This window comes from Dama dama, chromosome 15, assembly GCF_033118175.1.
Source record: "Dama dama isolate Ldn47 chromosome 15, ASM3311817v1, whole genome shotgun sequence".
Taxonomy (NCBI): Eukaryota; Metazoa; Chordata; class Mammalia; order Artiodactyla; family Cervidae; genus Dama; species Dama dama.
In genome coordinates this window covers 7,715,681-7,731,453 of record NC_083695.1, presented here as the reverse complement: position 1 = coordinate 7,731,453, position 15,773 = coordinate 7,715,681, and the positions used below count along the sequence as shown (strand labels likewise).

Below are 15,773 nucleotides of genomic sequence, written 5' to 3'. Positions count from 1 at the left end.
CCCAAAGTGTTAATTACTACAGTCCAGTGCCTTTCTGGCCTTTGAATTTTTCTTAAGCAAAACACATAATAATAAGAAATAAATCATAATGTTTCAAGTCAAGTAACTTTTCTGAGCATGGTGGGTTTTTCTCACCTAGAACAACAAGAAACTTTGGACCAGAGCAGGTCACATTTTTAAATTAAGATTTTTGTAAAACACTCAGAAACATTGTTCCAATGGTTGCTTCTCCTATTACTATTCTTTCAAATCTGAGGGTGCATTGTTCAGTGATAATTCAATGAAAGCATTTCTGTGGAATGTTAAGTGCTATAATATGGATTTATTACTCATGGAAAAACCTAAATTAATGACAGTGAATCGTAAGTAATCTAAAGGAATGGACCATTAACTCACCTTCTAGACCATCTTTCTCAAGTACAATATTAAGCAAGTTGCATCATCCTTTGGCAAATGCCCAGTTTCTACTTCACAGATGAATTCTCTGGTGAGTCCCTGAGGTCCTATTATTCTGTACTATTGATTAAGGAGAATTCCTTGTGTCTTCAGTGCCAAATACAGCTGTGGCAGAGTTGATATTCTGTAATAAAAATTTGGATTAATCTGTGTCTTCTCCTGGGTGGGCCTCAGACATAACTAAAGTGACATCATACCTGCCCAATACTCAGAGCAATCAATACCCAGCTCACATTCCAAAGAATGTATGATAACATGTGGAGGAATCAATTTAGGTCTAAAATGTCTTAAGGATCGATGTTAGATAGCTAAACATCATGATAAAAAAACACTTTCATTTGGCCCCTCCAGTGATTCTAATTTTGAACAGAATTCATTTTTTTTGGTAATGAATTGCCTATAAGATGTTCCCTTTCCAATAGCTACCCATAATTTGATCTCTGAAGGAGCTTATTTGGCTTCTGTTTATAAGAGCACAGTAATTTAAATTGTAATGACTTCATGAATCTTAACCAAAGAGAACCATTAAATATTTTAAAAATTGAGATACATCCATGGTTATAAAACATGGAAATAATTCTCTCTTATTAAGAAAATGTATACTTCTTTAGTTTCTTCCTCAGAAGCTCTGCGGTATCAACATATGGACTCTGGAGTGTTGAGTAGCTGTCATGCTGTTGAATGACTGAAGGGAAAGGGGGAAGGAGTTTCCATGGCCCGTGGTCTCTCATACTCAGTCTTATTGTTTCAATCTGCCAACTCCATTTTTATATACTGAAATTGTTGGTCTCAAGTAATACACTCCCATCTTAGCCCAGGTTCTGTAGAAAACAGAGTAAAGAGGTTATTTGCTAGCACTTTGCTGGAGTTGGTACAGTCTTGGGAAAGTAAGAGTGAGGAAGGAGAGAACTGATGCAGGGAGGCGGAGAGAACACAGTAGTGCCTTCTTGAGCTGGCTAGCTAGCCACAGCAAACCAGCGGTTGTGTTAGATGGCCCTGAAGAAGTCATATACATCATGGACTGGTACTTCCTGGGGAAGAAGGAGCACTTCTGGTCACAGGGTGTTAATTTGTTCGTATATCTGCCGATACTAATCAGCTCTTCCAGAAAGCAGAAAGTGAAAGTGAAGTCGCTCAGTTGTGTCCGACTCTTTTCGACCCCATGGACTGACTATAGCCTACCAGGCCTCCTCCGTCCGTGGGATTTTCCAGGCAGGAATACTGGAGTGGGTTGCCGTTTCCTTCTCCAGGAGATCTTCCCGACCCAGGGATTGAACCCAGGTCTCGCACATTGTAGGCAGACGCTTTACTGTCTGAGCCACCAGGGAAACCAGAACCAGCATGGGTTCAGCCTCTTGAGTGTCCAGGCACTGCTGTCTCCCCATTTCCATCAGTATGTGGTCTCCTTAGACAGTGGTCGTGGTGCTAAGAGTTAGCTTTCATAACCAAATAACTGGTACAAACCGTCTCTAGGGCCACCGTACTTCAGAAGCAAGGCAAGTTGCTAAGACCTAGAGAGAAGGGGGTTTAGGATACGCTGGAGTACTGGTCCTGATACAAGGAAAATTCCCCAAAAGCACAATCCTCTATATTGTATATGGTAGTTTATACATATGAATGTGTAGGCCTAAATAGCATATGATATGTAGACAACACATGTTTAAACACCTAATTGTGCATTTGATATGCACAATAATTTGACTTCATGTGCTATTGTGTTTAAAAATAATCCCAGTTGAGATGGACATGTGTACACTGCTATATTTAAAATAGATAACCAACAAGGACCTACTATACAGCACAGGGAACTCTGCTCAATATTCTGTAATGACCTAAATGAAAAAAAGAATTTTAAAAAGCATAGATAATGATCACTTTGCTCTATACCTGAAACTAACACAACATCGTTAATCAGCTATGCTCTAATATCAAATAAAAATAATAATAATCGTAATCTCAGTTGAAGCTTATGCTTGACCACATTATGTACAGGAAATAAGATACAGCAGAATCATTAAGAGCATAGACACTTGAATGGACCACCTGTGTTTGAATCCCAGATCCACCATATGGATGTGTAATCTTAAGTCTCAATTTGCCTATCTATAAAATGGAGCTAATTAAGGTCTCTACTTCCTAGGATTGTGATGAGGATTAAATTAATTTATATACATATATATGTGTGTGTGTATGTATATATACATACATGTATATATATATATATATTCCGCTCAGAACATTGCATACCACATAACAGGCTCTCAGTATTTGCTATTATCATTATATTTAATCAATTTCCCTTCTTTACTAAAATCAAGTCAGAGAAGCCCACAGAGGAAATTTTTCAGCATAATGACCACAGAACCTCACAAGGTAGGAGATCTGGGTTCTCATCTGGGTGCTAACCAGATGACCTTCAGCAGGTTGTATTTAATTGCCCCGTACCTCAGCGTTTTCATCTTTGGACTGAAAGTTCTGAGCTGCTTTCTCAGGGGTAATATCCACCTTTAAAACTGTCTGATTTGCTGGTTTTGCAGAAGTTCTTTTCATTTTTCAGGACAATTTCAAAACTCTTCTAGGTTTCTAGGTGCATAAATGCTGATTAAATGAATGCAAATTTTCCTCATATTTCTTCTGCTCTTTTCTGAAGGAATGAAAAAGAAAAGCTCCATTTTTTTTTCCAGTGTAGGGATGTCACAATAAAAATGATTTATAGAAAATGTCTAACTTCTGTACATGTATATGTATCTCTATCACTTCCTCACTTATTTAAAATATCACACAATTATACATAATACAGTTAGATAAAGGAAAAAAATGTATTGGGAGATGGAAAGCATTTAGGGGTCTTCCAAGAATGTGAGTAATCCAGAAGTTCATCACAGTGTTGCTCATTTGCTGCAGGTTGTCAGTACTACTGATTCCAAGGTTTCTAGGAGTCAACATAAAACCATATAAATGTAAAATGTTGCTATATCAATAAAGTACAGAGACAATCTTCTTGTTTCGAAAAAAAGGAATACCTGAAGCGTTTTTCATCCTGAGGATCTTTGTGGGAATAGCAATGTGTGATATAATTTAAAAAGGTCCTTGGTGATTCAGTAAATGTAATTATTTGAGAATTAATAAAGTCCAGGTGTATAGGTGCCATCATGGGGTAGTTTAGTGTAGAACAAGCACCAGATATCTTGAAGAATGGAAGGTCTGAATCCTCAAGAAAGTCTCAAGAAAAATCCTTCTCTCAGCTAAACAGGGAACACCTGGCAGGGAATTTGAGACTGTGTCAAGTACTTAAAGTGCAGCTAAGAGTTAGCCTGGGATGGGATTAATAACCATTTGTGAAAACTTAGAATTGTAAATATTAATACTTGAACTACTAGAATCGGGGGAGCTCAAAATCCAAATGATGAGTTGCTGTGATCATTCTATGATACAATTTCTTCTAACTGTTTCTTCTAATTATTCCAACCTTCTGGCACCTTCTCACCTAAAACATTTCTTCCTGTGATTGGAGGTCATGTTGTTGTTCAGTTGCCAAGTTGTGTCCAACTCTTTGTGACCCCATGGACTGCAGCACGCCAGGCTTTCCTGTCCCTCGCCATCTCCCCAAATTTTCCCAAGTTCATGTCCATTGAATCAGTAATGCCATCCAACTATCTCATCCTCTGTCACCCTCTTCTTCTGCCTTCAATCTTTCCCAGCATCAGGGTCTTTTCCGATGAGTCAGCTGTTCGAATTTATGGGCGGTCATAAATCACCTTATTGTCCTTATTCTCTCCTTTGTCAGGCTATCTTAGTAGACTGCATAGGCACTTATTCTCTGTGTTCAAGGCAGTATCCAGTGCTTTTAAGGCTTAAACAAACAAATAGGTAGATGAAGGCTGTTTTAAGTCAACATTGTACTCAGGACAAACTACATGCCCTCTAATGATAAATCAGCATCACGTTGCTAATTTGATACCCTCTGATTTTAGAGTTACTCATTCCTTCCTTTCATTTTGTCCTTGGTTACTGGAGCTTTTTGTGGCATAGCATAGATTTTGTCAATAGGATCTTGAATTAGAAAATCATTTTAACTCAGCTGGGTTCATTGCTTTACCATAGTAGTGAAAGTCACTTAGTCATGTCCAACTCTTTGTGACCCGATGGACTAGATAGTCCGTGGAGTTCTCCAGGCCAGAATACTAGAGTGGGTAGCCTTTCCCTTCTCCAGGGTATCTTCCCAACCCAGGGATGGAACACAGGCCTCCTGCATTGTAGACAGATTCTTTACCAGCTAAGCCACCAGAGAAGCCCAAGAATACTGGAGTGGGTAGCGTATCCCTTCTCCAGCTGGATCTTCCCGACCCAGGAATCCAACTGAGGTCTTCTGTATTGCAGGCAGATTCTTTACCAACTGAGCCAGCATAGTATTCAGTTTAGTTCAGTTCCTCAGTCGTGTCTGACTCTTAGCGACCCCATGGACTAGAGCACGCCAGGCCTCCCTGTCCATCACTAACTCCTGGAATTTACTCAAACTCATGTCCATTGAGTTGGTGATGCCACCCAACCATCTCATCCTCTGTCGTCCCCTACTCTTCTCGCCTTCAGTCTTTCCCATCATCAGGGTCTTTTCAAATGCGTCAACTCTTCGCATGAGGTGGCCAAAGTATTGGAGTTTCAGTTTCAGCATCATCCCTTCCAATGAACACCCAGGACTGATCTCCTTTAGGATGGACTGGTTGGATCTCCTTGCAGTCCAAGGGACTCTCAAGAGTCTTCTCCAACACCACAGTTCAAAAGCATCAATTCTTCGGTGCTCAGCTTTCTTTATTGTCCAACTCTCACATCCATACATGGATACTGGAAAAACCATAGCCTTGACTAGATGTACCTTTGTTGGCAAAGTAATGTCTCTGCTTTTGAATATGCTGTCTAGGTCATAACTTTTCTTCCAAGGAGTAAGCATCTTTTTATTTCATGGCTGTGGTCACCATCTGCAGTGATTTTGGAGCCCCCAAAATAAAGTCTGCCACTGTTTCCACTATTTCTCCATCTATTTGCCATGAAGTGATGGGATTGGATGCCATGATTTTTGTTTTCTGAATGTTGAGCTTTAAGCCAGCTTTTTCGCACTCCTCTTTCACTTTCATCAAGAGGCTCTTTAGTTCTTCTTAACTTTCTGCCATAAGGATGGTGTCATCTGCCTATCTGAGGTTATTGATATTTCTCCTGGCAATCTTGATTCCAGCTTGTGCTTCATGCAGCCCAGCATTTCTCATGATGTACTCTGCATATAAATTAAATAAGCAGGGAGACAATATACAGCCTTGACATACTCCTTTTCCTATTTGGAACCAGTCTGTTGTTCCATGTCCAGTTCTAACTGTTGTTTCTTGACCTGCATACAGCTTTCTCAAGAGGCAGGTCAGGTGGTCTGATATTTCCATCTCTTTCAGAATTTTCCACAGTTTATTGTGATTCACACAGTCAAAGGCTTTGGCATAGTCAATAAAGCAGAGGTACATGTTTTTCTGGAACTCTTTTGCTTTTTTGATGATCCAGCAGATGTTGGCAATTAGATCCTTGGTTCCTCTGCCTTTTCTAAAACCAGCTTGAACATCTGGAATTTCACTGTAGTATTAATTAGGTCTAAATATGTTGAATCTAGGGAAAATGATATTCTAACAAATGCAAGTGTATCTGACACAGGAAGAAGTAAAGCATAATGTCTGACTTTCAGAGTCTCCAACACATTATCTGAATTAAATTTTTCTGGTTTAATAATTTCATTGTCTCTGATCACACATTAGTAAAATTTTGACATTTAAACAAAGTTTATTTTGGGTAAAGACACTTTTTTTAATTAAAGAGAATGTTAGAAACTGTGACCATCCTATTGAGAACAACTCTGGAAGATAAAAAATAAAAAAATTAAGCTGCTAAATGAATTAAAAACTACAATTTGAGAATTATTCTTTTTTTGTGTATGTGTAATTCGACTTCATAGACCATGTACTAAAAGGAAGCTAAACTTCACATTTTACTAACTTAGTAGCTCTTCACTTGAAAGATAATGTTTGTAAAGTTCAGATTAATTTTGCATACTAAATGATATCACATTATTCAGTTCCATCCTTCGTTTATACAGTCTTGAACATCTTTTATGTGCAGGAAGCTACTGAGTATCCAGTGTATGTGTACTGGTGTCGTGTTTAATATAAACAAACAAGCAGTGATACTTTTCCTCACGAAGCTTTACTTCTAGAAACCTCCATGTACATTTAGATTTTTAAAAAGTTAAAATTTAAAAATTTGGGGAACCATCCATTGTTGAGTAAAGTTATAATCTTGTAAGTGTTTCCCTAGCACTGGGAGTCATCCATATATGAACATAGCTAATCTATAGTTTTGGAAGCTGGAATACAGAACAAAATTAGGTGAATCTCTGGAAATGTGACTGTTATCTATCACTTTTGTTTTTCTGTTAGTCTGAGTTGGCCTGTTTATGTTGTAAACCAAACCATTAGTACTATTTGACTGCCTTTCAGTTTTGTCCTCATAGTTATTTAATTAAATCTTCTGCATTTTGATCTTTTCTTCTTGAAATATTAAGTCTCAACATCACCTTGTAGATTATGACTACATTTATGATGCCAAATAAGAAGATTTAATATTGACTTGTAACATTACTACATTATGACTTTTTTTAGAGAGGGTTCATCTCCTGGAAATTTTTCTTCACTTATAATCAGCTTCCACATTCAGTTTAAGAGGAAAACACATGGAAACCTTTTCACCAGTTGCTGAAGACTTGAAAATGCAACAGAATGCAAGCCAGTAGCATGCATAGGCTATAGAATTGTTGCCCTCAACCTGTGATGTCCCAAATGTCCAGGAAATTAGCAGGGTCCTTCAGAAACAATGTGAATTCCTTTGCTGTCGTCATATTTTCATCTCTATTGTGGGGATAAACTGTTTTATCCATCAAGAAGCAAGGGACGGTATAATTTATTCTTATCTCAATATTTTCTCTCATATAAGGCAAATTTCTGAAGAATTGAATGGCTTTTTTTCCCTTCAGGTCTTGATCCTTCCTCTCTCCCTCCCACCCTCCCCTCCATCAAGTGCCAAAGACTTGAGCCACTCTTAGACAAAGTGGAGGATTATCAGCAATTTTATTACAGACTTCAGTTATACTAGAAGCAAATCATGATGTTGAATACTTCCATTCAATGACTGTGATTTTATCATAGGTCTGACATATGATCACCCTTGCTTGACCTTGAAAGAGTCATAACAATCTTATTTAGAAAACAACTGATGATGGGTTGCTTCTGCTGATCAGAACGTTTTGCCTAAGGGAAAATTCAAATTGTGGCGCTGTTCCTGATTATTTATTTATTTACCTTAACCTTCCTTTGTGACCTTGGAATAATTTAAAGACTGAAACTACAGGTTGAAGGTATAGTGCCTATATAACACCCTTAGGCAGTTCAAGTGGAATTTGGAGTGGAGAGGGACGAGGAATTCCACTTTTAAAAATACTTTTAAAAAGTAGGGTTCCTTGGAGATAGATCTTTTAAAAGTATCTTACTTGGGGAAATGCTATAGTAAATACTTGCTATGTTCCCTAAGTAAGATACTTTTAAAAGATCTTTCTCCAATATGCCTAGAAAAGCTAATCTGCAGTAGATATAAAATGAAAGATTTTTTTCCAGATAGTCCATTATTTTATTGTATGAAAACTTTCTAGTTTCACTTTCAAAGTTTTATTTTTTTATGTCGTGATCAAATTTCTAATGAGATTAAATTATACATCCAGAGTTCTGTTCAGTTCAGTTGCTCAGTCATGTCTGACTCTTTGCGACCCCATGGACTGTAGCACTCCAGGCTTCCCTGTCCATCACCAACTCCTGGAGCTTTATATACCCAGAAGCAGTCCTCAAAGGACAACAAAGTACAAAGGTAAATAATATTAAAGATGTTCTGAAGAGAGAGCTTCCAATTCAATCTAACAGAAGAAATTCAAAAGAGTGGTCAATCCCTCTTAATGAAATAATTTTGCTGCTTCTAGATCAACATATCTTTTTTGTTCAACATTTTCTTTTTTCAAATGAGTGTCATCATCTCCCCCAAGGTATTATTATTGGAATTTATATATTATGTGAGAGAAATGTGTAATCTTTGCTCAGAGAGTTAAGTTTGAAAAGAAGGCAATTTGATACCTTGTCTTTCTTGGTGCTCATAAGGTCTATCCATCATGAGTGATTTCAGTTACCGAAGAGGTTGTTGTGATTTTAGAATCTATTGTGCAAGTGGCTCTGGCAGATCTTTGAGTTGGTCTACCTACTTTTGGAGCACCAATGGCCATTGTTTTTTGTTATTGTTTTTCCTCAAGAATATACAGCATGCTGGCATCTTCCATCTTTTTTGGATGTCTTGATGACTATCTTTGTATGTTCTACTGAGTCAGTAGAAGAATCACTCTTTCTAGCTCCCTTGCTTCTTTAGTTGATAGAAAAATTATAGTGCAGTTCCTTAAGCCAATAATTTTCTTATCACTGTTTTACTGGCAAAGTCTTTCACAAAGGGAGTTGGTTAAACTGGGAAGTAAAAGTTCTATAAATAGCTCTGGCAATGGGAGGAAAGTCAAAGATTGTTGGGTCTAAAAGGAAGAATCAAATGTTGCTCACTAATTTTATAAAACACCTGAAGAGCAGACAAAAGGGTCTTCTTTCAGTTTTTCTCAAACTGTGTTGTAATGACAGTATGGTTTTGTGTGTCTGTGTGGTTTTGTTTTTGTTTTGTTTTTGACTTCACAGGAAGAGGTTTAAACATGAAGGCAAACCTTTTAGATGTTAGCATGGCTACATATAAAGCAAAGCTGCCTTTTTTTTTTCTTTTCTCTGCTTCCATTTAGGCCTATCACATAATTTAAGAAAAAATAAAATTTAATCACAGGAGCTCTTATATAGTGTGAAAAAAAACCCTGATCAATTTTGTTTTCGCAGCACGATATTATCAAAGATTTAAGAGACAAATTTGCCAGCCTCGGCGAGAACTCTCTGGTAACAGCATAAATGTCTGTGTTGGTTGCTTTTGATTTAAAGGTTTCTTTTTTCATTTGTTTGAGCCCATTTCTTCCCCCCCTCTTTTTAGTTTACTTTCTTTTTCATATTCTGTAACTAGCAAGCCTTCATTTTTTAAACCTCTTCCATCTTCCAGTGTCTATTTTCCGTACTTTGGATGGAAAGTTTATGGCAGCAAAGCTGTCACTCTGGCTACTTCTGCTGCAGCTCTTCCTGCTCTTAGGTCATATATGTTTTGGCCGTTGTGTTTATGGACATGATACTAATTGACTGTTTCATGTCCCATTGACTAAGCTTCTCTACCACGCCATTTGATGGACGCGCTGTCATAGGGCTCTATGCAACTTTCATTCTGCAACTTATACTGCTTGGTTCCGTCTCAATTCTCCAGCGAACTGAATAGCTCAAGTGAATGATCCTACCAGTCTTGAACTTGCTGTGCCTTTATATTTTATTTTGATTTCCTTCTGTATGTTTTCAATGGTAGTTTCAGTGGAAAAGAACAATCTCCAGCGATTGCTCTAGCAGTACCATGCAGTATCGTTTGTTACCACCTGAGAATACAAAATATAAAGGCACATTGCTTCTTTTATTCTTTGGGGGGGGACTGGGGAGATCTGTTATCATAAGTCCACTACTTAGTTGAAGCCTACCTTTTTATCCATATCAGCTTTCAATTTTGCTTAAACTCCAACACGTCCTCAGTTGATGTTTTTCTGTCACTCAGTGATAACTTGCAACTCAAGCCATTTGCTGAGCAGTATCAAGTTATGGCCATGACTTGGGAGATGATTGTAAACATGGCAAACTGATGCACAAATGTATCATTCAGAAAGTGCAAGTTTCAATGATGAAGTATAGTACTTCAAAAGTATGATACAGGCTTTGGACTAATCTAGTCATTGAAATTAAGAAAATTCATCCTGTTAAACAAGTACCAAAAGTCTATCACAAGAAATAATAAAGGGAAAAACCGAGAGCTGACTATGTTAACATCTGTTGAATAACATTGTTGGTGTTGAAATGGTCCATAATGTTGTCATAGAGCCCATACATGAAGAGATGATGAAAATATGGTTTATAGAAAGCTACTCTGCTTAATGATAGTCACAACATAAATGGTTGGGATTTGTGTTCAGGAAAAAGAAATGGAAAAGCAAAAGCTTCTATACCAACAAGCCAGGCTCCACGACCGCGGTGCTGCTGAGATGGTGCTGCAGACCATCAGTGCCAGCAAAGGTGAGCTCATTACCCTATCTTGGAAGGGCTGATTCTTCAGATTTCCCCTGTACTCTCTGGGAGCTCCCTTGTTGGTATTATACTGATTTATTTAGTCCCTGAATTTCATGTTTATGATGAAGTCAGGTGACTTCATAGAGGCCAACTCTTCTGCCAGATCCAATGTTAATTATTTTCAATCAGAGTCTTAACTAAGAGATCTGTTTTGTTTCTGTGCATTAAGTTTTGGAATTATATTGGGACACAATGCTAACAAACTGATCAGGTAAATCAGGGGTGGGCAAACACTTTCTGTGAGAGGCCAGGTAGTAAATATTTTCAGTTTTTCAAGCATTGGGGTCTCAGGGCAGCTCTTCAACTCTGCCATAGTGTCTGCCATCTAGAGACAATACATAAACAGTGTGGCCTTGTTTCAATAAAAGTTTATTTACAAAAATAGGTACCAAGCTGGATGTGGCCCTTAGGACCCGTGATATAAATGTTTAGATTTTTAAAGTGAGTCATTTTTAGCAATTCAAGTGCTATTGCATTTTTCAATAGCCAGGCAATTCAAGCTGCTTTTTCTTCTATTAGTAACATCTTCTTTATGAAAACTTTTTACTATAATTTGAATGGAATGGAAAAGTAATAGTCGATATTAAACACTCCTCTCCAAATACAAGGATTGTTTCATTTTTAAGATAAGTGGAGGTGAATTACATTAAAAATAAAACATGATATGCTAAATTATAGGCAACAAGTTGGATTTTAAATTTTGTCATTATTGCTTGAATAACTTAAAATGATGACTAGTCATCTTAATAAGATAAAAGTTATGAAATGGAAATCATAAAAGTTGTTCAAACATACTTGAGGGAGGAGGGAGAAAATTTTAAATGGCTTATGTTCATTTCAATATTATTTTATTTCACATGATTAGTTTTAAATTTTAATAATTTTAGGTATCAGTATTTCAAAATCATTTGTTTCTGTCTGTTCCTTTTTTCTGTTTTCTCACGTAATTTCAATTTGTGGACAAAGTAAACCAAATTTAGTAAAAACATTGATGGCAAAATATGCATTATGACTTAATTTTTTTTTTGGTATGTAAGTCAGTCTGTCCTCTACCATGGCACACATTTGTAGGAAGCTAATAATGACTTTAAAAGTGCACATTTTGAGATATAGTTAGTTAATGTAGCAAGTGAAGAGATACAAGGAACACTATATTTTGTATTTTTAAGGTGAAACTGGACCCATGGTGGCTGCTACTTTGAAACTTGGAATTGCTATCTTAAATGGAGGGAACTCTACCGTACAGCAGGTATGTCATTAAGCCTTTCACACAATGTGCTTTTCAAATGGACCATACAGTCATCCTGTTGAACTATTTCAGTCATCCTAAAAGAACAGTTAGGTGTACATTTCTTTTCACTTTCTATGTAAAATATGTTCTTATTTTATGGTCTTGTTCTAGTATCCAGATATCTTCTAGTTAGCACAATCAACACAGCCTCTAGGTACGACAATAGATCATATTTCTCTTTAGAAGCCTGAAGTCATGTCATGTGGTGTTGTCATTTGCAGTGCTTCATTTCACGTGACCAAGTCAGCATAAAGCAGCTGTTTTGTTTTAACACTGAAATATAAATATCCTTACCTAGGCAGCCTAGTTTGGGAACATGTTTCATAGTGTTTATACCTCCTGTAAATTGACTCTTGAGATTTTGTTAATAGTATGAAGCTGGCTCCTGGGTTAACATGTAAATAGGATGCACTGTTCAGAATTTTTTCTAGTTATTTTTGTATTTTCCTAAGATATTTTTGTATTCTAAGATATTCTTTGTATTCTCCCAAGATAAGATAAAATCACTTCCCAACCAAGTTTTATAACTATATTCAGTTTGAAAGCTAGACGTTATCAGGACTGGGGATTTGACAATGCAATTTCTCTATACAACTGAATGCAAAGATCTGTAAGTTTGTTAAAATAAGAGTATCTGAGTGACTTACTATAAATTAATAAATACTAGAGAGTGTGCGGAGAGAAAGGAACCCTCCTACACTGTTGGTGGGAATGTAAATTGGTACAGCCACTATGGAAAACAGTATGGAGGTTCTTCAGAGAACTAAAAATAGGATTAAAATATAAGCCCACAATCCTACTCCTGGACATATATTCAGAAAAAAACTGTAATTGAAAAAGAAACATGTATTACTGTGTTCATAGCAGCACAATTTACAATAGCTGAAACATGGAAACAGATTAAATGTGCATCAACATATGAATGGATAAATAAGTGGTACATATACACAATGGAATACTACTCAGCCATTAAAAATGGATGAAATAATGCCATGACATTCACATCAGCATGGATACAACTAGAGGCTTTCATAAGAAGTGAAGTACCTCAGAAAGAGAAAGACAAACACCGTTTCACTTATGTGTGAAATCTAAAATATTCCACAGTTGAACCTATCTGCAAAATGAAAACAGACGCAAAGATGTAGAGAACAGACTTGTGGTTACCAAGGGGGAGGAGAGTAGGGAAGGGCTTAGAAGTTGGGATTAGAAGATGCAAACTATTATATATAGAGTGGATAACCAACAACATCCTATTGTATAGCACAGGGAACAATAAACCATAATGGAAAAGACTGTAAAACAAAGGTATATGTGTATATAACTGAGTCTCTTTGCTATACAGCAAAAAGTAATACATCACTGTAAATCAAGTTTACGTCACTAATATATATATATATATATATATATATATATGAGTGACTTAAAAAAACAAAACAGGAACAGAGTGACAAGCACGTACTGCATGCCTCGGGGGACACAGCTGACATTGTGTCTCTGAGCACAGAAAAAGTTCTTATGCTTATTGAAAAACAGTAAAATATAAACTTCAGATTGTGTTATTCTAAAACTAAGATCTCTTGTTTATATATCTTGGCTTCTGTATGAGAAAGAACAACAGTTGATGAACAGGGAACTAATAACTATTCTTTCCTGGCTAAGTTTTAGTGAGGCAGGTAATGGGCTTCTCTCATTGAAGGAAAGGAAGGCTGGTGAGAACCTTAGAATGTTTGACTTCAAGTTGTTGTGAACCTCAGAATCACTAAGGTGGGAATCACTACAGTGGGACAAAGCCATGAACATGCTCCTAGAAGACCTATGAGTCTAAGAAAAGAAAAACAGAAAATTGTGAAGGCCTCTTTTGGATTGGCTCAGTTTTGAACTAGATGAAGTATTGAGTTGGCTGAAAAGTTCATTTGGGTTCTTCTGTAATATCTTATAGGAAAATATGAACAATATTTTTGGCCAAACTAGTAGTAGAAGAACTAAAAAATTCATCTTTACCTTGTTCTCAAATTGTGTGCTTTTTTACTGTAAATATAATCATTACATGTTATAATTGTATTGAAAACTCTGGCCTCTTCTTGGTGTAATGTTTATAAGTGCACAAAGTAAAATTACACAGGTTGACAAAAGAAATAAAGTGTATTGAAATGTGGTTATCAAAATGTATATAACAGGTTTTTTATAAAGTTGTGTATTTCCTTATGAATTCATTAAATAAAAGATCTAGTGCTTAGTCTAACAATTATTGAGAAGAAAAGATTAAATACCTTTAAGTAGCTATAACAACTGTAATGTGATAGGAAAATATCCAAAACGTTTATTGGTAACAAAATTGTAGCCATTATTAATCCTACTTGTGTTTGTTGCTTAGATTACTTGTTGAAAGGAATGCTAAATTTCAGTTAGAAATTAACAAAGATAAAAGTGAATCTTTTTACTATCCAATTTACAGATTTTCTTTTTTGATTTCCATAGTAAAAGACTATATGACTTTTTTAAAATGTAAGGAAAAATAAAGAAAACCTACCTAATTTCTCCACAATACTGATCAAGAAATAGTTTCCCTTAGCTTATGTATTACTTCGAAAGATCTTAATTATATATATATATATACACACACACACACACGCATACACACACACATATACATATATATATATATATATATATATATATATATCCAGAATCCTTGGAGTTAAAAACAACCTTGAGAGATCATGTAATAAATATACTCACTGTATGTACAGATCCTTTCTTTTTCTCTCTAAACCTTCAGATACACCTTCCTTTGCTATGTAAGCCATGTTCCTTTTGTTTTAAAAGACCAATGATTAATAACTGCTTCATGTTTATTACACCAGTAAGTTATCACACACACACACACATACACCCCCAAAACAGCTATGTTGTGATGTCTGTATTTGTATGTATCTATGCATGTGTAGGTGTATCCATATGTGTGCAAACACACACACACTACACTTTGTGTGTGTGTATGCAGCCTTCACATATTTAGTTTTATATTGCCTTTAACTCTAATTTCTTAAAAAAGATTACTTAACCATCATTTTGACTGCTTAGCCGATCCCTGTCTAAATAGCACTGATAATAGGAATTTAAGATTCAGAGAAGAGCAGTGTCTTTATTTTCTTAGTGTTTCTCTTATTATCTGCAATGTACTTCTTATTTGAAACCTCCAGCACATCCTATTCACAGTCGACGTAGCTGTTTCCCTATGGCATATAACAATATACTCACAGCTATGCATTGCATTAGTATTTTTTACATTTATGTTTAACCAATATGTTGACCACAGAATCTGGACATCATTCTGAGAACAGAGGAGAAAAGTTAATAGTCAAATGATTCCCACCATTCCTTGAGTTTAGAGACCATGGTAATGGAAACTGAATTTCTGTCTTAGCAGTATATGGTAGTCAGAGCTCTTGGATGACTGCTTTTTAAGGAGCTCACCTTTTTTTTTTAAAAAATTAATCTGTTTATTTTAATTGGAGGCTAATGACTTTACAATATTGTGGTGGTTTTTGCCATACATCGACATGAATCAGCCATGAGTGTACATGTGTCCCACCATCCTGAACCCCTTCCCACCTGCCTCCCCACCCCATCCCTCTGGGTTGTCCCAGAGCACCAGC

At 36.4% G+C, this 15,773-nt stretch overlaps 1 protein-coding gene across 1 annotated transcript in view; it reads left to right on the top strand.

Moving 5' to 3' along the window:
- Positions 1–15,773, top strand: part of RYR2 (ryanodine receptor 2) — a 798,221-nt gene that overhangs the window by 692,086 nt on the left and 90,362 nt on the right. The window contains exons 81-82 of the mRNA XM_061161401.1: positions 10,667–10,766; positions 11,990–12,069. Of these exons, the coding sequence (XP_061017384.1) occupies positions 10,667–10,766; positions 11,990–12,069 (180 nt within the window). The remainder of the gene's footprint in view (positions 1–10,666; positions 10,767–11,989; positions 12,070–15,773) is intronic.